Here is a 24002-nt window from a genome sequence, read left to right on the forward strand (position 1 = left end):
CCACTGCACCACCTGTCTACGATTATGTGAATGGGAGGAATAAGAGATGGAGGTTGGAGGCTGGAACAAGGCTGGGGGTGTTTATAAATATGAAGGACAGGAGGGTTGTTTTTTGTGGGGGGCGAGGGACTGACAGGGCAGAATGATCCCCATTTTACATATGAAGAAAGTGAGGATTCCGGGCAGTGACAAGTGTCCATATCACTGCAATTCCATTTCTCTTGTCTGACCATTTCTTTTGTTGTTGTTGTTGTTGTTTTGTTTTGTTTTGTGGTGCAATGAGGGTTAAGTGACTTGCCCAGGGTCACACAGTGTCAAGTGTTTGAGGTCACATTTGAACTCAGGTCCTCCTGAATCCAGGGTCAGTGCTTTATCCACTGAGCCACCTAGCTGCCCCTTGTCTGACCATTTCTGAGCAGAAATCCTCTTTACAACATCCTCAGCTTGGATAGTTCTAGCGACGGGAACCTCACTACCTTCCAGGCCAGTCCCTCCCATTTGTGGACAGCTAGAATTGTAAGGTCCTCTGTTCTTACAGAATCTTTGTCTCTTCAGAATCCTTTGAATCTGTGTCTCCGCAGCACTGGAGCCTGGAAATGGCTCAGATCTTTTGGATCCGGAAAGTTTTCCAGATCTTCCATTGGGAAGATACAGAATCACAGACCCAAGGACTCAGGACCTTGGCCACTGGCACAACGGCATCCACCCAAAAGTCTAAATACGGTGCCCGCCTGGCGTCCGGCTCTGGGTGCAACTAAAAGTCCACAGGCGAGGGTTGTGGCCAAGTTTCCCTGCGGCTGTGAGATTAGGCCCAGCCAGAGACGTCACTTCCGGCTCCCCAAACACTTTGCTCAGCATCACCCACGGGCTGGATCAAAGAGGCAAGACCAAGCTTGGCAACACTGGGGCCCTGGCCCACAGCCAGGCCACCAGCATGGAAGGGACACTCATCCTATGGTGGCTCCGCTGAGCTGGGCCTCAGCCAGGGATGGATGACGGCCGGGGCAGCTGCTAATGGAGGGATACGTGGAAGCCTGACCGGGAGCAACCCAGCCTAGCTGGGGAATGAGACACACTGGAGAGACCTGCGGCCACCAGCAATGCCCAGAACGGGCCCTGTCTAATGCTTTGGGGTTTGCACAGCGCTTTCCACAGGTTATTTCATTCAAGTTCCTAGGAGGAAGGTGCTATTATCACCTCCATTTTACAGATGAGGAAATGGAGGCAGACAGAAGTTAAGTGACTTAAGCCAGGGTTGCACTGTTAGTATCTGAGGTAGGATTCGAACTCAGGTCATTCTGACTCCGTGTCCAGTTAGTAGCCAAAGATTAATGGCAAGATCAGGGGAAGAAACTAAACTCTGGATGGACACAGGTCCCCAAAGAGCAGCTGCAGCAGCAGCCTGAAGACCAAGCAGCATGTGGTCCCAGGAAGAAAGGGACTGGACTCCCCTAAGCAAGCCAGTGGAAGACCATTAGCCCCATGGGACTCTTGCTCTCCCCAGCTCTAAAGAAAAAGGACAGGGCAGCTAGGTGGCACAGTGGATAGAGCAATGGCCCTGGACTCAGGAGGACCTGAGTTCAAATCCAGCCTCAGACACTTGATACTTACCAGCTGCGTGACCCTGAGCAAGTCACTTAACCCTTATTGCCCCCCCAATAATAACAACAATAATAACAATAACAACAACAACAATCATAAATAAAAGCAGCTGACCTTTATATAGCGATTTAAGGGTGTTTTTTTTTTCAAAACTACAGACTTATTTGAGCTTCTCATAACCCTCTGAAGTTGGCAATGATGGGTTAAGGTTTGCAAAGCACCTGCCTGATTCTCACCATACCCCTGTGAGGTAGGAGGTATTATCACCCCATTTACAGAAGAGGAAACTGAGGCTTAGAGCCGTTCAAAGATTTGGGTAGGGTGGCACAAGAGGAAGTGTCTGAGGCAGGTACTATTGGCATTGCGTTTATTTTGCAGATAAAGAAACTAAGGCTCAGGGGCCCCTAGGTGGTGCAGTGGATAGAGCACCGGCCCTGGATTCAGGAGGACCTGAGTTCAAATTTGACCCCAGACACTTAACACTTACTAACTGTGTGACCCTGGGCAAGTCACTTAACCCCAATTGCCCCACCAAAAAAAAAATTAATTAATTAAAAAAAAAAGAAACTGAGGCTCAGAGGGGATAACTGATTTCTTCCCTCTCCATCCACACACCCGCGCGCGCACACACACACACACACACACACACAAAGGTGCACACAGATATCCAAGGTGGGATTCAAACCCAGGTCTTCTGGCCTCCTAGCAACCACCATGGAGAGCCTGCAAAGTCACAGGAAGCTGTTTACAAAGGGAGGCACTGGGAACAGCTAGGGAAGAAGGGAAGAAGTGTAGGGAGACAATGGAATCTCATCAATTAGGAATCTCAGGGAGAAATGCACAGCCTGGGAAAGCAGGAAGAGGAGGTTGGCCCCCTCCCCAAAGTCAGAGCCAAGGAGGGAGCGGGTGTTATTGACAGGCCTGGAGCAGCTCCCCAGGAGGCTCATTTGCATAAGGCAAAAACCCCAGGCATTAGAATGTCATCACGGCAGCAGATTGGCAATGTTTGCCGAAGGAGGGAGAGGGAGAGGGAGGAGGAGGAGGAGGATTTAACCAATTAAGGCTATTTCCTCCCCAGTTTGGAGCCGAGGATCTGAGCGCTTCAGGGGATGAGGCATCTTGGGAATGGAAAACACTAGATTTGTACCCTGAGGCCCTGGGTTTGGATCTCAGTTTGCCTATGGCACCTCTGTGTCCTGGGGGAAGCTACTACCCCAATAAGGGTCTCTCTTTGCTGGGAGGGAAACAAACATTTATTAAGCACCTACTATTTGCCAGGCACTGTGTTAATAGCTTTACAAAAATGATCTCATTGGATCTTCATGACAACCTTGGGAAGTAGGTGCTATTGTTGTCCCCATTTGAGGGTGCTGTTGTTTTGTTGTTGTTTGTCCTTCGGAGGACCACGACATCCGGAGGTGATGTCATGACTTGCAAATTGGATTTAAGTGAAGCGGGGCTGTGCAAGGTCACCAGCCTCACTCTCTCCTCCAGAGCCATCTGGGTCCAGTGGCAAGAGATAGATAGATAGATAGATATATACACACATATATACACACATATATGTATATATGTGTGACGATATAGATATATATCAGAATGATTGAAGATGGCCCTAGATGTTTAAAGCAATTGGGGTTAAGTGACTTGTCCAGGGTCACATAGCTATTAAGTGAGATTTGAACTCAGGTTCTCTCAACTTCAGGGCCAGTGCTCTATCCACTGTGCCACCTACCTGCCCCCTCCCCAGTTTAGGAAACCAAGGCAGACAGAGGTTAAGTGACTTGCCCAAGGTCATACAGCTGGTGTCTGAGGTCACATTTGAACTTGGCTTCCAGACTCCAGGCCCATCATCTACAAAGAGAGAAGCCCCACTGCTTCCTTTCAGACCAGACCACACACCAGCTTTGGTGACTGGGGTGAAGGAAACATCCAGGCTCCCATTTGAGAGGAGAGCCCCCAGCCCAGAGGAGAGATGGACACAGGGGAGGGACGGCCCTGGAGGCCTAGGCTGAGGCCAGGACAGTGAGGGAGGGGAGGGTGGCCTCGATCTTCATTTCTGCTCTGGTCCCATTCTGTGCTCTGAGATGGACTGCCCTTTGCCCTGTGTACCTCTCATATGTACAGACAGCCACACCTCAGAGAGATGGCAGCCTCACTTCCAGGCTGCCACAATAAAGCAAGTCACAGGAACTTTTTGGTTTTCCAGTACATATAAAAGTTATGTTTACACTCAACTGTGGTCTATGAAATGAGCAATATGTGTATATTATTGCCCAAGATGCGTGTTATATCGAAAGAAATTGTGCATTCCTTAATGAAAAAATGCTTTATTGCTAAAAAGAATGCTAGCCACTGCAAGCCTTCCTCAAGGTGTGATCTTCTGATGGGGGAGGGGAGTCTTGCCTCTGTGTTGGTGGCTGCTGAGGGTTGGCGTGTCTGTGGAAATTTCTTTGTTGTTGTTGTTTTTGTTTTTGTGGGGCAATGGGGAGTTAAGTGACTTGCCCAGGGTCACACAGCTAGTAAGTGTTACGTGTCTGAGGCTGGATTTGAACTCAGGTTCTTCTGAATCCAGGGCCAGTGCTCTATGCACTGTGCGACCTAGCTGCCCCACCGGCAATTTCTTAGCATAAAGCAACGTGAAGTTTGCCACATCGATCGACTCTTTCCTCTCCATTGGACACTTAGAGGCACCTGTAGAGTCATTAACTGGTCTAATTTCAATACTGTTGAGTCTCAGGGAATACAGAAGCAGGAGGAGAGGGAGAGATATGGGAGAATGGTCAGTCAATAGGGCAGCCAGAAGCCACACAACACTTATCAATTAAGCTCTATGAATGCCGGTTTGTGGTACTCAAAACAACTACTATAGTAACATCAAAGATCACCCATCACATATCACCATAACAGAGATAATAACAATGAAAATGGTTGAAATATTGTGAGAATTACCAAAATGTGGCATAGAGACAATGATATGGGCACATGCCCTTGGGAAAATGGCACCCAGAGACTTGGTAGAGGCAGGGTTGTGGCAAACTTTCAATTTGTTTTAAAAAAAAATGCATCCAAAATTCTGTAAAAAGAAGTACACCTGTAGTTATCTGCAAGTACTCTCCCCTAAGACTGCAAGTGCTTTGAGGGCAGACCAAGTGCTGACTATGTAAGCCAAAGAAAACTTCAGGCTGATGGTAATACAAAGCAGGTTATGACAACTAAGCTAGGGGCAGCTAGGTGGTACAGTGGATAAAGCACCAGCCCTGGATTCAGGAGGACCTGAGTTCAAATCCAGCTTCAGACACTTGACACTTACTAGCTGTGTGACCCTGGGCAAGTCACTTAACCCTCATTGCCCCACCAAAAAAGATCCCCAAAACTAAGCTAATAAAGCTGAAATTTAAGCTTAAAAAAAAAAAAAGACAAGTGTTAAATAAATGTATGTTGCCAGCTACCAGATCACTAAGGAGGGGATTTGGGTATAATCCAGGTGGTTTGGGGACTAGAGATGAAACTGTCCCTTTTCCCCAGGGCCTTGGGTGTGCACCACCTGTGCTCCCCCTGGAGCTAGGAGTGTGTGCTCCCAGTTTCCCCAGCACAAGGAGCCAGTGAAGAGACTACTTCACTTTGGGAAGGAGACAGGCGGGCATTCAGAGGCAGTAGCTGATGTCAGGGAGAACAGGAGGGAGAGGCACTAGCTTGGCTTCTAGTCCAGAGGTTCTTAATCTTTTTTCTTTTGTGTGTGTGTGTGTGTGTGTGTGTGTGTGTGTGTGTGTGTGTGTGTGTGTGATGGATTGCTCTGCTGGTCATTCTGGTGAAGCCTATGGACCCCATCTCAGAAACATGTTTTTGAATTCATCAAATAAAATACCTAGAACTTCAAAAGGAAACTAATTATATCAAGATATTTTTTTAAAAATCAAGTTCACGGGGCCCACATTAAGAACTGATACTTTAGTCCCTTGGGTCTGGACATGACCTCTCAGGAGCCATCCCAGGCATTGGCACACAGTGGGGCAGTTTTCAGAGAGTCCAGAGCTGGGGAGGGGGGCAGAGAGGAAGGGATGTCCCGGAGTTGGGAGGGCCCTTCTTGTCTGACCCTTTCATTTTCTGTGAGGAGAAAGGGCAGGTTCAAGGGTATAGAGCTGGGACTGGATTCCAGGGCTCTTCAGTTGCTGGGGAGTCCTCTCTATGTGACAGTGGCTAAGGGACCTGATGGGGTTAATGGCCTCAGAAAGGCGAGGGGGAGGGGCAGGGTGGAGGAGGAGGTCAAATAATAAAACATCCCCTCCTGAGCTACAGAAAATGGGGTCGTCTTCCCCCTCCCCCACAATTCCCCCCCAGAGGAGATGCTGGCATGAAAGGACCACCACACTGACCTGTTCCTGAACCCCACCTTTTTCAGGGGAGTGGAAGAAGAGGGGGTACATGAAATAGTGGGGCAGGGGAGGATGGGGAAATGAAGAAGGGTGGAACTGAGTTCAGAGACAAAGAGAAGAAAGCTGATCAATTCGGCTCCGCTCTGCCTTTCCCATATCAAACCCTTGCTCGGGGTGGCCGGATGCCAGGTGTGTATAAATCAGGCCCAGACACCGGCTCATAGGATTGGCGCCTGCGGTAGGGTTTCTTCTTCCTTCCTTCCTCCGAGTCCCTCTTCAGGAGTATCCATAATGAAGTTTCCTGAGATCATGCAAATGGGCTTCAACGGTAATCAGGAAGGGGAGCCATTCTTAATAAGTGAGAGGAGGGGATGGGGGCCTGCTAACCAGGCATGGGGTAAATCACTGTGTGGCTGGCAGTCTCTGCTTTAAATAGACTCATCTCATTGATAGAGCTTGGCTGCTTGCTGATGTCGGAGGATCTGCCTCCCACATGAGCAGGAGGGAGGAAAGGGCTTAGCCCTTCCTCCACCAAACCATCCCCCCACTCCCTAGGCAAGCAGTTAGAAAAACCAAGATGGCGGCTCCCAAGTGACTGAGGCTGTGTGGGCTATGGGCCACACTCCTAGTGGAGGTCAGGGGGAGAATCCTCCCTCCAGGGAGGGGTGCAGGGCACAACATAGGACCACCTAAGGACTATGCCATCCAGGGGAGAAGTCTTCTTTCCCCCCTCCTTCTGAATCCAACATGGCAGTCAAGATTGCTGGGGCTCAGTTGGGCAAGCCTTGAACCTCTCCCCCACCCCTGGATAATGACAATAGGGATTGTTTCAGTCTTTCTATTTGTATGCCCAGTGCTGAACACAGGGTCTGGCACAGCACAGGAATTTAAGAAGTGTTTGCTGTTTGCCAGATGTCGGCATCTATCAACTTGAGGCTGACATTTCATTAAACAAGGATGCACTGGGTACTTAGGGTCCTATAGCAGCGTGGAATGCTGGACAGAGAACCACTCTGGGAGCCAGAAGGCCTTGGTCTGAGACCCAGTCAACAGCAGCAGAGACAGAGTTTGAACCCGGGCCCAATCATCCTACCTGCCCCACCTGACAGGGTTGTTTTGTAAACCGTGGAGTGCTTCAGCAATGTGAATGGAATTCTTAGAAGTGCTATGGGGTGGGCAGCTAGGTGGCGCAGTGGATAGAGCACTGGCCCTGGAGTCAGGAGGACCTGAGTTCAAATCTGGCCTCAGACACTTGACACTTACTAGCTGTGTGACCCTGGGCAAGTCACTTAACCCCCATTGCCTCACCAAAAAAAAAAAAAAAGTGCTATGGGGAAAGGCAAGTGTCCCACTCTCCTGCCCTCAGGACGGGAAGCTTACAAGCTAAGGAGGGAGATGACTAAATCCAACCTAACCTATGAACCGTTCAGTACCTTGCAGTGACCCATTCAATTCTGAATGAGCCTGGCAGGTGATGGACCCTAATGCTTAGGAAGAGGAGCCCACCGGGGGCTGGAAGGATGGGAAGGCTGGAACTGAATCCAAAAGCTCTTGGGAAGAAGGCACTGAGGATGAAGGAGACAAGGCAGGACAAGCCCCACCCTGATGCCCCAGCTTATCTGCCTGACACTCCCCCCTCACTGAATGGCCTTCCCTGGACTCTAGGCCTGCACAAAGGCCCCCATGGGTGGTGAGCACCCTGAGGCTTCCCTGGCCTCCTAAAGAGGGGCAAGAGAAGGGTCTGCCAGGGGTGGGCTGGGGTTCTCTGAGGGGGCTATCTTGGGAATGTTGTGGAGTGGCCCAGTATCTTAGAAAGGGGCCTCCAACCCCCTGCTGCCCACCCAGGAAGTGTCTTGATATCCCTAGGCCGGCATTTCTGGGTGTGGGGAGCAGTATGGGGGCCGCCTGCGGTGAGGATGGAGATGATCTCTGCGGGAATGTCTGGGAAGACAGACGCCCGGATCGATAATGATCGATAATCCACATCCAGAAGGCCAGCCTCCCCTCCCTCCAGAGCCAGAGCCATCTCAGAGCCTTTCAAGGCTCAGCCAGATCCCCTGAGACAAAGGGAGCTCCGGGCAAAACTGCCTCTGCCCAGCCTCCAGACCTGGGAGCTTTATCTAGGCCTGCCTGATAAGAGCATTCTGGGCCTGGGCCTGCACCACTTCAGCTGATCTATCCTGACCCGGTGGAGGCTGAGGTGGGGGCTGTCCCTCTCCTGGTCAGCAAGACCCTTTCCGGGAACAGGAACCATGCGGGTGGGGGTGGGGGGAAGCTACTCCTCCAAATTCAGAGTGGTACCTTCTCAGCTCAGCCCTTGCCCAGGAGACCAGAGGAACAAAGCAGGTCACAATCCAGCTGAGATCTGAGTGGGAGGAGGAAGAAAAAGAAGGGGGGGAGGGAAAGGAAGGAACTTGGATTTGGGGGAGAAGCCCTGACAGAGATGAGGGAACAGGGCCCTGGGCAGACAAGAGCCTAAGTCTCTCCTCTCTGATGTTTTCAGAGGTCATCTATAAGGCCCAACAGGCCAACCCCCAGCAACCAGAGCCCTGGGATTGGAGGTGAGAGCTCTCCCGCACCCCTCTTAATAGAGGAAAAAACCCAAAGAGGCCCTGTAGCCTATGGGCGAGGGCACGGGTGGGGCTGAGCCAAGATGTCTGTTTGCCCACAGTTTCTGTGCTGGCCGTCAGCCAGAGATCACGAGGGCTCTCCAGGTTGCCAGCGGAGGGGTGAGGGGCCCATCTCCGGCACCACAGACCCATGCTGGTGTTTACTTTTCTTCCATTGCTCGGCCCCACCCAGGAGAAGCTGCTGATGTGAGAGCCACTGCTGGAATAAGGGGGCATTCCAGGTGCAGAGCGACAAATCAGTTCTGGGGTCATAGGACCGGGGACCAGAAAGGACCTTGGCAATGACTTCGCCTGATCCTCCCTCCCCTATTTCACTGAGGAGCAGAGATGAAATGACAAACAAGGGGCCCAGGAGAGTCGGGGCTGAAGCCACCATTCAAAACGAAATCTCAGTGTATCCGCGTGTGTCCTTAAATGGGGCGCTCTGAACTGACCCCAACACTCCTCACTTTCTTGGTCCTCTGAATGCAGCATATCCTCCAGCAGCCCTCCTGGCCGCCAGATCACACTGTTGACTCATCTTGAGTCCTGTGACATCCAGTCCTGCACCATTACGCGTGGGCCCCTCTGTCCTCTTTCTCATCCGGGCTTTGGTCCAGCTCCTGTCCCCCTTCCCTTGGCCATTAGCACTCACTGTCTCTGGGGTATTTTTTATAATCACTGGGCTCATCCATTAAACTCAAGCTTCTGAGTGCCCACTATGGGCCAGGTGCTGCTGGGGACTGGGGGTGAAAAGTCCAAAGTGTCCCTGCCTTCAAGGATTTTACATTCCACTGGATATGCCATGTGAGTTGGGATTTGGGGGAAGAAAAGGATTCTGGGAAGGAGGGAGGAAGAGAGAATGCATTCTGAGCAAGCAGGAGGCTTGGGTGGATGTAGAGAGGGAAGGGGTGGAGAGCCAAGGTGGAGGAACAGGAAGGAGAGTGATAGGAAATAAGGATGGAAAGATAGGTGGCAGCTAGTTTGGGGAGGGGCTCACTTTAGCCAACACATAATGGGGAGCAGCACAGTGGATAGAGTGCCAGGCCTGAAGTCAGGAAGACTCATTCCTGAGTTCAAATCTGGTCTCAGATGCTTCCTGGCCACATGACCTCAGGCAAGTCACTGAACCCAATTTGTCTCAGTTTCCTCATCTGTAAAAATGAACTGGAGGGGCAGCTAGGTGGCGCAGTGGATAGAACACTGGCCCTGGAGTCAGGAGGACCTGAATTCAAATCCGGCCTCAGACACTTGACACTTACTAGCTGTGTGACCCTGGTCAAGTCACTTAAACCCAATTGCCTCACCAAAAACAAACATACAAAAATGAACTGGAGGGGGGAAATGGCAAACTACTCCAGTGTTTCTGCCAAGAAAACCCCAAATGGGGGCAGGAAGAATCAGACATGACTGAAATGACTGAAAAGGGAAGAGGGTGGGAGAAATGTTGGGGACTTGAGGAACCAAGAAAAGATTTAGAACTGCTGAGTGGATCCAATCAAGGAATAGAACTAAAGTCATGAATCCGAGCTGAAGATACATTAGAAATTTATATCATCTAACTTCAACCAGGCTTTCATTGCAGCAAAGTGATTTTAAAGATTCCTTCCTAATTCATGCTCTATCTTTCCAACCCTCCCCCCCTCCCTCCAACCTTCGTAAAGAGGACCTAGACTCCATTTACTGAAAAAATGTTGACCATTTGCTATGAGCTTCCTTTTAATTTCCAAACCCCTAAACATCATTCCCCCCCCCACCATGAGATATTTATAAAGCACTTAGCACAATGCCTGGCACATAGTAGGTATTTAATAAGCTTGCTTGCTTTATTCCTCCCTCCCTCTCCCTCCCTCCCTTCCTTCCTTCCCTTCCTTCCTTCCTTCCTTCCTCCCTCCCTCTCCCTCCCTTCCTTCCTTCCTTCCTCCCTCCCTCTCCTTCCCTTCCTTCCTTCTTTCCTTCCTCCCTCTCCCTCCCTTCCTTCCTTCTTTCCTTCCTCCCTCCCTCCCTCCCCCTCCCTTCCTTCCTTCCTTCCTCCCTCCCTCCCCCTCCCTTCCTTCCTTCCTCCCTCCCTCCCTCCCCCTCCCTTCCTTCCTTCCTTCCTCCCTCCCTCCCTCTCCCTCCCTTCCTTCCTTCCCTTCCTTCCTTCTTTCCTTCCTTCCTCCCTCCCTCCTTCTCCCTCCCTTCCTTCCTTCTTTCCTTCCTCCCTCCCTCCCTCTCCCTCCCTTCCTTCCTTCTTCCCTTCCTTCCTTCCTTCTTTCCTTCCTCCCTCCCTCCCTCTCCCTCCCTTCCTTCCTTCTTTCCTTCCTTCCTCCCTCCCTCCTTCTCCCTCCCTTCCTTCCTTCTTTCCTTCCTCCCTCCCTCCCTCTCCCTCCCTTCCTTCCTTCCTTCTTCCCTTCTTCCTCCCTCCCTTCCTTCCTTCCTCCGATGAGGTGGACATTTACCTTTTGCCCCATCCCCTCCCAACCTTTCTAGCAGATTGCTCTTTATTCTTCTTTTCAATTATCCCTGTCTCATGCTTCCTTTCTTACCAACTTTAAACATCTGCCCTTCTCCCTAAAAACGAAAACAAACAACCCCCTCAAACCCTTTTTACTAGCCACTACCATTTCTTCAAATTTATACCATCCCTTTTCTCCCCCTCTCAACCAAACACCCAAGAAAAATTTGCCCATACTCCTAGACCATCTGCTTCCTTACCACTCACTCTTTAACCCTTTCTAATCTGGTTTCCATTCTCATCCCTCAACTCAAACAGCCTCCCCAAAGTGACCAATGATCTCTCAATGATCTTTTCTCAGCCCCCATCCTCTTGGACCTCTTTGTTGCATTTGATAATGTTGACAACTTTCTCAGCAATAAATTCTCTCTTCTCTGGGCTTTAGGGATACTATTCTCTCCTGCTTCACCTCCCATCTAACGCTGGATCATCCACCCCACACCCCCTAATTGTGGCTATAATCCTGGGGTTCAGTTCTAGTCAGTGCCCACTGTCTTGTCATTGCCCTGCAGTCGGTGATGACTCACAGATGTGCACATCCAGCCCCAGTCTCTCCTGAGCTCCAATTCCACATCACTAATTGCCAAGCAGACGTTCCAAACTCAAGGTCCTAAAGACACCTCCAAATCAACATGTCCAAAACAGAGCTCATTATCTTTGCCTGCAGACTCTCCCCTCTCCCAAACATCATTATTTCTCTTAAAGCACAGCCATTCTTTTAGTACCACAGGTTTCTAACCTCCAACATATCCAATCAGTGGCCAAATCTTGCTGTTTCTCCCTCTGTGGTATCTCTCCCATATTTTCCCTCCTTTTCTCTCATGCAGCGGTCCTCATCACTTCTCTCCCAGGGTACTGCAGTGAGCTCCCAACTGGCCTTCCTGCCTCAATCCTCTCACCACTCCGACCCATCCTCCCTACAGCTGCCAAAATGATTTTTCTTTTCTTTTTCCTTTTTTTTTTTTGCAAGGCAATGGGGGTTAAGTGACTTGCCCAGGGTCATACAGCTAGTGAGTGTCAAGTGCGTGAGGCTGGATTTGAACTCAGGTACTCCTGAATCCAGGGCCGGTGCTCTATCCACTGCGCCACTTAGCCACCCCTAAAATGATTTTTCTTAAGAACAGATCTTGGGGCCGCTAGGTGGTGCAGTGGATAGAGCACCGGCAGCTAGTGTCTGGCACATAGTAGGTTGATGCTTGTTGATTGAATAAAATTCTACCAAGCCAACTACATGTCACACTGCGCAATCTGGATGGGGTGCCAGCAAAAAGAACTAGTAGAGGGGCAGCTAGGTGGCGCAGTGGATAGAGCACTGGCCCTGGAGTCAGGAGTACCTGAGTTCAAATCTGCCTTCAGACACTTAACACTTACTAGCTGTGCGACCTTGGGCAAGTCACTTAAGCCCAACTGCCTCACAAAAAAAAACCAAACAAAAAAAAAACCTAGTAGATAGCTCTCAGATGTCCCAATTGGGACTCTTTTCTCTTCCTCACTAAACCTGCACCTTCCCTAAACTTTCCAATCACTCCTTCTTGATGACCTTGGTTCTAGACTCTTCTCTCACTCACCCATCATATCCAATCATTGGTCAAGTTTTGCCAGCTCTCCCTCTATTGTCCCCTTCTCTCTGCTCATGAAGAAGACGCCCCTGTAGATCACCTCTTGCCTGACCCATTGTAATCATCTCCTAGTTGCTTTCTGTTTCTAGTCTCTTCTTTCTTCCATTCAAACTCCATGTATTTCCCTAAAGAATACTCTGAAGAAGAGCTCGGACTGACCCAGAAGCTTTTGCTCCAGCTCTCCCTGACCTGGCATTTACTCTGGCTCCCACCTAACCCTCCCAATCTCCCTTTGTTTGACTCATCTTTGAGATCAGGTGTTGCTTGTTCTGAAAAAGCCTTCCTTTCACTCGCTGCCCTTGCAAGCCAGGACAAGCAAGGTCACAGACAGCCTGAAGGGAAGCCTCCATCCCTTTATTTCCTAAGTGTGGATGGCCTAGCTGGTATATTCTTAGCCCAGCTTTAGACTGGAACGGTGTCTGAAACAGAAGCATGAGTCCCGGGATGGCTATCTGTAGCAGAATTTTTAAATGCCTCTACCTTGGGGTACAGGTAAGATGAAGCACCCATGAGTATTCTACATCGGGGTCTCGGACCAAGGTTGGGGGCTGAACCCTGGTCTTCTGTGGAGTACTCATGATTTGCTTTTTTTAATAAGCATTCTATTCCTACCATGATCCCATTTGAGGCATCGGGGACTACAAATAAAAAGTTATCCAGAGAGGTTTATCAATAAGTAAACTATGGGTTCTCTCTTGGCCCCTGTTGTCCACGGGCCATTCTCAGGCGACTTGGGTGGCTCCTTTATGGAAGCCCAGGTAGAAATCTGAATAGGAAGGCAGCTAGATTGATTGCCAGGCCCTGATCAGACTATGATTTTACCCCATTGCTGTCCTAGTGCAGGATGCTGCTGCTAAATATTCCTTAAAAGTGGAGATACCACGCCAGACCGATGAATGACCATCTGTTAGTAGTTTGTACTCAGAGGCCTTCTTCATGCCAGCAGCCACGGACAGAGGGGCCCCAACCAACGGCACGTGACGTGTCTCAGCTGTGCACGAGAGGCAGACGGACGACGGACAGTGGCATGCCCGAGGAATAAGATCACAGGACTCACAGCCAGAGGGGTCCTGAGGGATCATCTGATCCAATCTCCTCATTTTATAAAAGGAGAAACTGAGGCCTGGGGAGTTATGGGGACCCAACGTGGGCAGTAACAAAGCCACTATTCCAACCCAGACTGCTTGTTTGACTCCAAATCCAGTGGGTCACCCCCACCTCCCACTATTCCATGCAGTTGTATGGTAGCTGTGCAAGAATACCCGGGATCCTGGACTCTGAGTCAGGTGATAAACATTTATTAAATGCCTGTGGGGCGAGACAGGTATGGAAGAGTCCCTCTCATCTTCCCTCATTGCATTTCCCACTGGTGTTCAGGAATGAGTCCCACCCCACTCACATGTTTCCAAATCAGCAGCACTGTTTACACATAGGCTTTGGAGGAAACAAGTTCAGGTGTTGACTTTCTTCTCCAAAGCTCATCTACCATGGGCCCTTGGAGCTGACCTCCCTCCTAGAGTACCCTCGTGCAGGGGAGATCTCTCGCCGATGGATGGCCCTAATTTGACCTTGGTGAGCAGGCTTCTAAGTAGGTGGGTCAGGGCCTAGATCGGCTGACCTCTGTTGGATGAGATAAGATCAAGTATCCATAACTGGGCCCATCCCACTGGGTCAACTGCGGCTCGTTGCTATCTGGCTGCTGTTGCTCACCCATCTCAAGTCCCTTTTGTCGGTGCCTTTTAAGAAGCCAGGCTTGTGCCTGGGGTCACGGCTGCAATTTGCAGCCAAAACCAGAAATAAAGCAAACAGATCCTGCCCGTTGCTCAGCGGTATTATCCAGTTTCAAAGGTCGCTTACTCTCCCAAGGCTCCCCTGGGGTGAGTAATCGAAAGGTGGGGGGAGTGTGTTCATGTTTCTGATATCTTAGCTCTCCACCCAGAGATCCGAGCCGGTGACACCTGGCTGAGGGTGTTGGTCTGAAGCTGGCTTTGGGATGGGGGGGGGGGACGTTGGGGGAGGAAAGCTGAAAGGAGCGGTCCTCTTGCCCCCTCTGGGGGGCAGAAGGAAATATTTGGTTTGGCCAAAGAAACAAACAAACAAAAACTCGAGAGGCTTAAGTGACTCCAGGATGCCTTAGCCAAAAAGCAAAGTGAGCTCCCTGGACCCAAGCTCTGGAAGAGGAGAGCCAGAATCGACAGCCCAGCTGTCCTTTCCCTAGACTTTAGTCTGAGCTCGATGGCTGACCCTTCAGCTAGTCTAACTCCATTACTGCTGAGGGATCCCCAGATCTGGGGGCAGTAACGGGGCGGGGGGGGCTGCTATAGGAGGTCATGGTTGGCAAAGCGCTCGTTTCCAACAACCCCAGGGAGGGAGGTGCTATCTTTGTTCTCATTTTACAGATGAAGGAACCAAGGCTCAGAAAGGCCAAGTGGTCCCAGGCCACACAGCCGGTATCTAAGGCAGGATTGGAACCTTGGTGTTCTCTCTGCTCTGCTGCCTGGCTACCCAAAAGGCCCCTTCTCAGCTCTCTGTGAAATGTCTGTGGTTCAGGTTGCCCTTCTTGTTCAGTCAAGCGTGTGGCTATTATTTCCTCCTGAGAGGGCAAGGAGGTAGAGCAGTGTCAAATCTTCGGGGGTCTTTGGGGTGATCCGCCCCCCTACCCAGAGCCTCCCTCTTGAGGGAGTTGGGAGGATGGACAGAAACATTGTATTTTAGGGTGTAACGGAAAGAATTAAGCGACTGCACATAGATCAGGTGAGCGAGGATGGGAGCCTTGTTCCATAAAGTCTAGGAATGTGAATCTTCTCTATCTTCAATCATGGAAACTCCGTGTTGGCCGGCCTGACACCTAGAAGGAATGGCCCACCCACCCCAAGATCCTGTCTCTGACAGAGGCACCAAAGGATGTTGTATGGGAGGGCGGGGTTATCCTCCCTTGCTCACCATCTTTGTATAGTCTTGGGTTGGCGGATGAGGGTCACATTTGCCTCTTTGACTGGATTCAATGCACTGGATTTTAGGCAGTCAGGTTCCCTAGGTGCCCCTAGCCTAATCGCTTCATTTTGTGAAGGTACAGCAAACATGTCACTAAAGGACAGACGGATATTAAATGGCAGTGTCAATGCTTAATTCCTTTTGGTTTTATCTCCCTACAATAGACTGTAAGCTCATTGAGAACAGGGATTGTCTCATTCCTTGGAATGGCACGCCCAGCACATGGGAGAGTACCCTGGTGCATCAGAAGCACTTAGTATGCTTGTTGATTGACTCCAGGTGCAATGAGGTTGCTATGACACCATGTCCATCCCTGTCACATATTAGGGTATTCTAGAGGCTGTGCCCAGGGCACACTCAACTGTTGACTAAACTTAGAAACCCAGCTGATCTTCCAGATCCTGAACCAAGGCTCTCTCCTCTTGGGGGTCCTTGGCTCTGGAAAAGAAAGGGAACCAGTCAGCTGCCCACTTTTTTCATAATAATTCAGAGGACAGAAAGGGGAAGGTGGGGAATACCAGGGATTGTCATTTAGATATCAGCAGAGGGAAAAACCAGGCAAACTTACACCTCCCCTCTCAGTGAAGTACGCCGGTAACAGGCTGTCCAATATAATGCTGAAGCCAATGAGTCAGTCAGCAAGTATTTATGAAGTGCATATTATGTGATGGGCATTGTGCCAAGGGATGGGTATACAAAAAATAGGCAAAAGCATGGGCCCATGGGAGTCAGGTGGTACAGTGTAGAGAATGCTGCATTTGAAGTCAGGGAGACTCAAGTTCAAACCCAGCTTCAGACACTTTCTAGCTGTGTGACCCTGGGCAAGTCACTTAACTTCTGTTTGCCTCAGTTTCCTTAACTGTAAATGGGAATTATAATAACCTATCTCCCAGGGTTATTGTGAGGATCAAATGAGAGAGATATTATTTAAAGCACTTAGACCACAGTAGGCATTTAATAAATGCTTGTTTCTTTCCTTCCCTACCCTCAAGGAGTTCACATTCTAATGAGGGGAGACAACATGTATATATTCAGAGTAAATGGAAAGTAATCTCAGGCGGGAGGAAAGGCATTAGGAAGGGGGGGGGGTTCAAACGTTGAGAGAAAGGAACAGGAAGGTGGAGAGGGGTGAGGGAGAAAGGCATTTGAGCATGGAGGGAAGCCAGTGCAAAGGCAAAAGGCAGGAAATGGAGAGTCCAGCACAAGGAACCACTAGTAGGGTGGCATTGATGCACTGGAGAGGGGGGAAAGGGACCAGTGGATCAAGAGCTTTCATGTCAAACAGAGGGGTATCCATCTGATCCTGAAGGTCACCGGGAGCCACTTCAGCTCCCTGAGTGAGGGGAGAGACACAGTCAGGTCAGTGCTTGGGGTGAAAAATCACTCTGGCCACTGGGTGGATCAGAGAGGGAAGGCTCGAGGTGGGGAGGGAAAGCAGTTGAAGATTTTTGATGATCTAGGAGAGAGTGGTGACTGTGGGAGTAGTCAAAAGGAGTCTTTAATAATAACGATAATTATTATTATGAGAATAGTGCTTACTACATGCCAGGCACTGTGCTAGGTGCTTTACAATTGTTATCTCATTTGATCCTCCTAACAACCATAGGAGGTAGATGGAAAAACGGAGGCATATATAGAGGTGAAGTGACTTGCCCAGAGTCATATGGCTACTAAGAGTTTGAGGTCAGATTTGAACTCAGTGCTCTTTCCATTATACCCCTGAGTTGTCCATATATGACACAATCATCATCTTATTCTCCAATCAAGTGTGTGTGTATCTCTTGTTCCCACTCCTCGATTATAAACTCCAGGTGGGCAGATTCTTTTCCTTCAGTATCATCACCTCCACAGTGCCCAGCAGAGTGCTAAGACCATACTGGCCAATTGCAGATGTCGAACAGGAGGGAGTTGAATCCAAATTGCTCATTCTTTCACATTAGGGCAATGAGACCCAGTGAGCTTGAGGACATGTAGGTAGTAAGAGGCAGAGATGAAACTCAACCCAGGGTGTCCTGACCACAAATCTGGTGCTCTCTCCATTGGGCCATGACACAGAGAAGAGGCCAGGGTTCATTATAACACATGTGCCTTACCAGCCCATAGATAATAAGATACGGGTAAGGAGTATAATGAATCCTAGGAATATCCCAAGGCCAAAGCTTTGGAGGTCAAATAGACTCTTAACATGAGCTGGGCCTCCCTTTAGGGCTGTATCAGAAGCTTGGCCTTCATCATACTACACTACACACATATGAGAGAGACACGAGAGCGCGCACACACAGAGTGGGGGGCTGCGCTCTCCCCCCCCCCCCATGAGCCTCAGCTGGCTCTCTGGTGTAACTGGAGCTTAGGAGGAATTCCCTGCCCTTCCCCAGAGGAGTTTATTAAAATAGGTCAGGAACCAGCTGGCTTCGATCGGAAAAATCTCTGGGGCGGCAGAGAAGCGGGCTAAGGGGAACTACCGGGCAGGCGGGCAGGCAGGCAGGGTAGGGAATGAAGGGAGGGCCTTGTGTGAGGCTGAAAATAGAAACAGTTCCCAGGCCTGAGATCCAAAACCCCAAACTGGGCCGCTCTCCAGAGACCTAGCTTGAGGGTATCAATGGGCTAGGGAAAAAAGCACAGGGAAGTCCTCTCCACATCTGACCTCCTAGCCTGTGGCGGTGAAACCTAGACACCTGGCCTCCGAGGTGAGCCTACACTGCCTGTGCCCGGAGTCTGTCTCCTCCCCACCTATCTGCAACTGCTATCTCTTCGGGCCCACTTCGGTCTCTCCATCAGGAACAAGAAAGACTGAAAGAAACCCGGAGCGTCTGGACAGTCAGCAAATACTGCCCAGATCCTCCCTTTCTAAATCTTGAAGCACTCTCCTTTGCCGGCCCCAGGCTTGCTAAGGTGGGGATATGCTCTGTATGGAGTCAACTCTGTTCTTATTTCAGGCAGAAGGAAAAGATGAAGTTTCACAGGGCGGGAGAGAGGGTTATATAAATGGTCAGAGATCGGGCCCTGAGTTGGAGAAGGATTTCAGGCAGGTCCTCGGGGGAGTAGCAGGCATTGGCTCAGACCTCCCTGCTCCTAATTGGAGCCTTACATGGAGTTCTGGTCAGGCTTCCCACAGCTGGGCCAAAAGGGGGTAAAGGCCTGTTTCTGCCTGAAGCCCCTTATGCCCAGCCCCGGCCCCGGCACACTCCGGGCTCTCTTGGGTATATGTGCAGAATACACACGTATTTGCTTCTCTGCTGCCAAAACAATCTAAAGTACAGGTATGATCTTGTCTTCTCCCTGCTTAATACCCTGGTCTGCCTACTGAAAATCCCTTTACCCTGACATTCAAGGGCTTCCAATTGAACCCAAACGTTTATGTGCCTCTTACCGGCAAGGAATGGGGGATGCAACAAAATAAAAGGCAGTCCCTGTGTTGAAAGAGTTTACATTGGGAGGGCAGGGGAGTAGAGCAGGAAGAGAGACACAACAAGGAAACGAGTCACCAACTGCAGCTTGAAGAAGGAGAGAGCATAAATGACTAGGGGGGAATCAAGCCGGGTAGGGACTGGCACCTGGGATAAGCCTTGAAGGCAGCAGACGATGCTTTAAAAATGCCAAGATGAGGAGTTGGGAGATGACAATACCAAGTAGGAGAAACAGCAGTTAAGCAGGCCAGCGTGGCTAGAATGTGGCACGTGGGAAGGGGGGAAAAGATAAGAATGAACACATCTGGCCACAGTCTTCTTTTCATGGCACCCTCAGTTTCTGGCCAAACTGGGCCATTCGGTCTCACCCTCTCCCACCTCCAAGCTTTTGCATGCACTGCATCATCTGCCACTCCTTCCCTCCATATCTTTGATTGCTGATCCCTTTCTCTTCCTTCAAGGTCCAGGTCAGGCGCCCCTGGTTAGCAGGGATCTATCCTACTTACTCTGAATCTTCCCCATTTCTTCTCTCTTTGATTTCTTTTAGGCATTTCTCACTTAAACTTGTCTTTTAATTACTTTAGGTATCCCTCTCATCCCCTTACTAGATTGTCAGCGCCCTGAAGGTAGGAACAGCATCATTTATCCCTTATCAGGCACAACCTACAGCAGACCCTTTCAAAGAGCTGAACTGCACAAAAGCTCACGTTAAAAAACAAATAAACAAACTGCTTTCCGGTTTTGTACATTTCATTTGGTCACTGAATGGAACTATTTTCCAGCCCCATGGGATGAGCTTTTCTAAGGGAGGAAGTGGGCACTTTGAATGAATAGGCAGATGCCATTTACCAAAGGGTTATCTGCTCCTTAGTTTATTCCTTGGTCCCAAAGGCAAGGATTAGAGACCTCTGGTATGCTCCTCCAGTCCCCAGAAGGCTGCAGGAAGTCCTTGGGCACCTGTGTTAATCAAGGAGCCTGAAGCTCACAGCTTTCAGGGGTCCTGGATTCCTCCCTCCAGCCTGGGGTCAGAGCCCAGCGCTCTCCTTGGCTCCCCTCCTCTGCTCCCATTACTTCATAAGGTGGTTGGCCATCACTCTGTCTCTTTCCTGAGTACTCTGAGTGCCTAGCACTGTGCTAAGTGCGGAGGGAGGGCCTTTGCAGACACTACAACAGACACCCTTGCTCACGGGTTGGCCCAGTCCTAGCTCTAACACCCACCACTGTTCTTGACTGAGACCAGTAGCGCCCCCCCCCCAGCCTGCTCCCAAGCCCAGGGCACTCCTCCCTTCACCAGGCGAGGCAACATCGGACTGGCTGGTGGCTACAAGGACGGGGGCACAGAGAGGGTTAGCTAAATGCCCAGCTCCGAGGCATTACTGCCTGAGGGCAAAATGGTCCAGATAATGGAGGGGAAGGGACGAGTAGATTCCTTCCCCTCAACCCATTCCCTTGCACAGACCCTGCTGGCAGGGCAGGGCTGGGCTAAGCCGGGCACAGCCGCAGGGGTCCAGCCACCACCCAGAGAAAGCTTCTACCTCGGGGGGGGGGGGAGATCCTCTCCCCCAAGGCCAGGCAGATCAACCTAATCCAAACATTTATTAAGCAAGGGAAGAATGGGGGGGGGCGCAGGATGCAAAGTTTAGCAAAGAAGACAATCAAAGCGAAGGAAGGAGGAAACGGATAGGGAGGTTGGAGGGACGAGCCCCCCAGGAGGGAGCGTGCTTACTGACCTCGGCGTTGACTTCGCTGTCCCCGGCTACCCCGCTGCAGCTCAGGGGGCCCAGACATAGGAACAGCAGCAGCAGCAGCTCCCCGGTGCCCAGGAGGGTCCCGGCCCAGCCCGGCCTCCGGGGCTCGCCCCGCCCGGCCCCGCCGCCGCTCATGCTCGCGGTGCTGGCTCGGCTGGGCTGCGGAGGGGGTCCGAGAGCCCCGATGCCCCGGCTGGGCACGGGCTTGAGGTTTCCCGGCTGGGGGCTCGGAAACTTGGAGAGAGCCCCGCGAGGGCCGGGACCACCCCTCCGGTGCTCGCCTTCCCTAGGGGAGCTCTTAGGCACCACCAGGCAAGTTCCCAAGGCTCGGCGTGGAGAGCCCGGCGGAGGGCACGGCGAGGGGGGCGAGCCCGGCGGCCAGCCAGGTGCGGGCGGCGCTCCCGGCTCCTTCCCTGCCGGATGCCGCCTTTGTCTCGGGCTCAGCCTCGGGGCTGCCCGGGGCCGCTGCGCTCCCCAGGGCTCCGCGCAGCGCGCCTGCGGCTGCTGTCCATGCCCGGGGCCGGCGAGGCGGAGGCGTGCGCTCCCGGGGCCCCGCGGAGGCGGCGCGCACGCCCCCTCCCCGTGCCCGGGGCACCTCGCCCCCCGCGGCGGGGTCTGCGGGAGGGGGATGGGAGGAGGGGGCCCCCCACGGCGTCCGGCGGGGCGGGGCGGGGCGGGGGAGGGCAGGGGGAGCCCGAGCCCGAGCGAGCGCCGCGCGTCCTTGGGGCCGGATCGGCGCAGCTCTGAGCCAGCTCCTGCGCTCGGGGCCCGCTCCCCACCCCCCTCCCTCTCCTCCTCTCCTCCGCGGCTCTTAAAGGGACCGTGTGTTCACTCGGCCGGCCGGCCAGGCGGCGGGGAGGGAGGGGCTGCCGGCAGGGCCTAGAGGGCAGCGCCGGGGGCTTCCCCAAAGGCAGGTGTGCGGGTGGGAGCCCGCGCTCCCTCTACCCTCTTTGGTTTGAAAACTCTCCACCAAGTTTCCCCAAGAGACCTGGGGGAGGAGTGTGTAAGATATAGTTTGACCCCGCTCCCCGCGGAGCCTAGAGAGAGGGGCGGGGCCTCAACTTGAAACCAACAAAATCCTGCCCCCTCTCCCCCTTTCTCCTCAGCCCTCAGGTACTTTCAGTGTGGTTCCGCGCAGGAGACAAATGTCAGGGATTTAAAAACTAAAAACCTTGACCTTTGCTGCCTACGCTGCCCTTTACCCTTGAGCAACGATAGCGATAGCTCGCCTTTCTATAGAAGGAAACTGAGGCAGACAGAGGTTACGTGACTTGTGTGCTACCACCACAAAGGTAGTAAACACATGAGATTATATGTGAATTTAGGGCTGTGAATTCAGGTGTAGCGCCGTCTCAACGGCGCCACCTAGCATTGGAGGAAAAAAAAGAATGAAAAAAGAAGAAAGGAAGGGAGGGGGGGGAGGGAGAGAGAGAGAGAGAATGGGAGAGAGAGAGGATGGGAGAGAGAGAGAGAATGAGAGAGAGAGAGAGAGAGAGAGAGAGAGAGAGAGAGAGAGAGAGAGAGAGAGAGAGAGAGAGAGAGAGAGAGAGAGAGAGAAGGAATGAATATTCATAGACTTCCCTATCCACCCACTTTTCTCTAGCTAGATCTATGAACGACATCCTGGCTTTCCAAAGCAGTGGCTGGCTTCCCACATCATCCCAGTAGCGACCACAAACGTAAGTTAGCTAGTACTCATTTGCAAAAGGGACTCAAGTAGCCAATTAGTGAACCAGCCCTGGGCAGATAAAGGGTAAAGAGCTCCCCCCCCCCCCATCTTTTTCTCCAGAATGGTTTGACGATGTACAGAGACTTTTACTGTCTTCCTCCATCTCCTCAACTGCTGACTTTTGGCGTAAGAGTGTGACCTTTTTATCAGGTGTCAGTTTCCACAAGGCGATCTTTGTGGCCTTCAGAGAGAGCTGCATTCCCCTTTTATGTGGCAGTCCCCAGCGGGGCCAACTTCCCCCAAACTGGAGCTGGCTGGAGTTTTGGACATTGTGTTGTTTTTTCCCTCAGAGTATGTTTAAAACTGACCTGTCAAGAGAAGAAAAAGACACAGACCACTGAAGATATCCTGCATGTACATTTGGCTAGAGAGCTCCTCCCAAGACAATAGGAGCTGACTAATTTTATTCCCCCGGGGGTCCTTCTAAAGAAAAGGAATAAGAAATGATGGAGACAGTGGTCCCTGATTCCTTTGGGATCAGCTCTTTGATAAGCAGTCTTTCCAAATCCAGTCCCTTCCTTTGCAGTTTGCACAGAGGCCATCAGAAAAGGACCACTTGTGCTTTCAGGTTTGACGGAAATATGTTTTAATCATTAACAATAACATTTATTCAAAATCTACCACATTGAGAAAAATATTTGGCTTGATGGAAGCTGTTCATTTACACTGCTTGAAGAAGGGCCCTGAATATCATAAACAGTGAACCTCAGCACCTTTGATGGAGAAAGTTTGCAAAGTCGTTATTTCTGATGGAATTCTCCCTCTTAGAGTTCACTCTCCTCCGGATCGCTTTAGCTTTGGGGGCATATCATCTCTCAACAGGATAACTATTGCAAAATGCCCAGACCTCCACTCTGACTGGTCTACAGGGCCCCGGGATTGGGAGCATCTAGGCAGATTTTCGGAGGTCAGTTTCAGTCAAGTTTAACAAATGTTTCTCAAATGTTTGACAATGAGCAGGGAAATGCCGAGGAACAGAGTTTCTGTTGTGTTCCTGGTCCTGTTTAGGCAGAAGGGCCTATAAAGTATAAGTAAGTCCTGTCTGTCCTCAAAGTACAGGAGAAAGGCTGCTCATTTTCAGAGCCAGCAGACCCGAGTTCAAATCCCAGCCCTGACACTTTTTCCCGGTGTGATCTTAGCCAAATCACTTGACCTCTCCGGGCCTCAGTGTCCTCATCTGTAAAATGAGAGGGTTGGACTAGTTGACCTCTGAGCCAAATCCAGGGGTATTATTTTTCACACAAAACACTTGTGCTGTGTAAACATTTAGCCAAGAGTGTAGGACAATCAATAACAAAGGGAGTGATTTCTTTGGGCTATTATCAAGGGAGGGCACTGAATGTATCTAGTGTTTCCTCAAAGGTGTCCTATGTGAAGGAATGCATAACTGCAAGGTGGTGGCCCAAACTGAGCTGCCCTTT

General features: G+C 51.0%; 1 protein-coding gene across 1 annotated transcript in view; it reads right to left on the bottom strand.

Annotated features, from left to right (window-relative positions):
- The window catches only part of MMP15 (matrix metallopeptidase 15), a 38969-nt gene extending 17459 nt beyond the window's left edge, over window positions 1-21510 (bottom strand). Inside the window, exon 1 of the mRNA XM_043984768.1 lies at window positions 20835-21510. Coding sequence (XP_043840703.1) covers window positions 20835-20987 — 153 coding nt within the window. The 5' untranslated portion in view covers window positions 20988-21510. The remainder of the gene's footprint in view (window positions 1-20834) is intronic.
- Window positions 21511-24002: the final 2492 nt, after the last annotated feature.

Source organism: Dromiciops gliroides, chromosome 2, assembly GCF_019393635.1.
Source record: "Dromiciops gliroides isolate mDroGli1 chromosome 2, mDroGli1.pri, whole genome shotgun sequence".
Classification (NCBI taxonomy): Eukaryota; Metazoa; Chordata; class Mammalia; order Microbiotheria; family Microbiotheriidae; genus Dromiciops; species Dromiciops gliroides.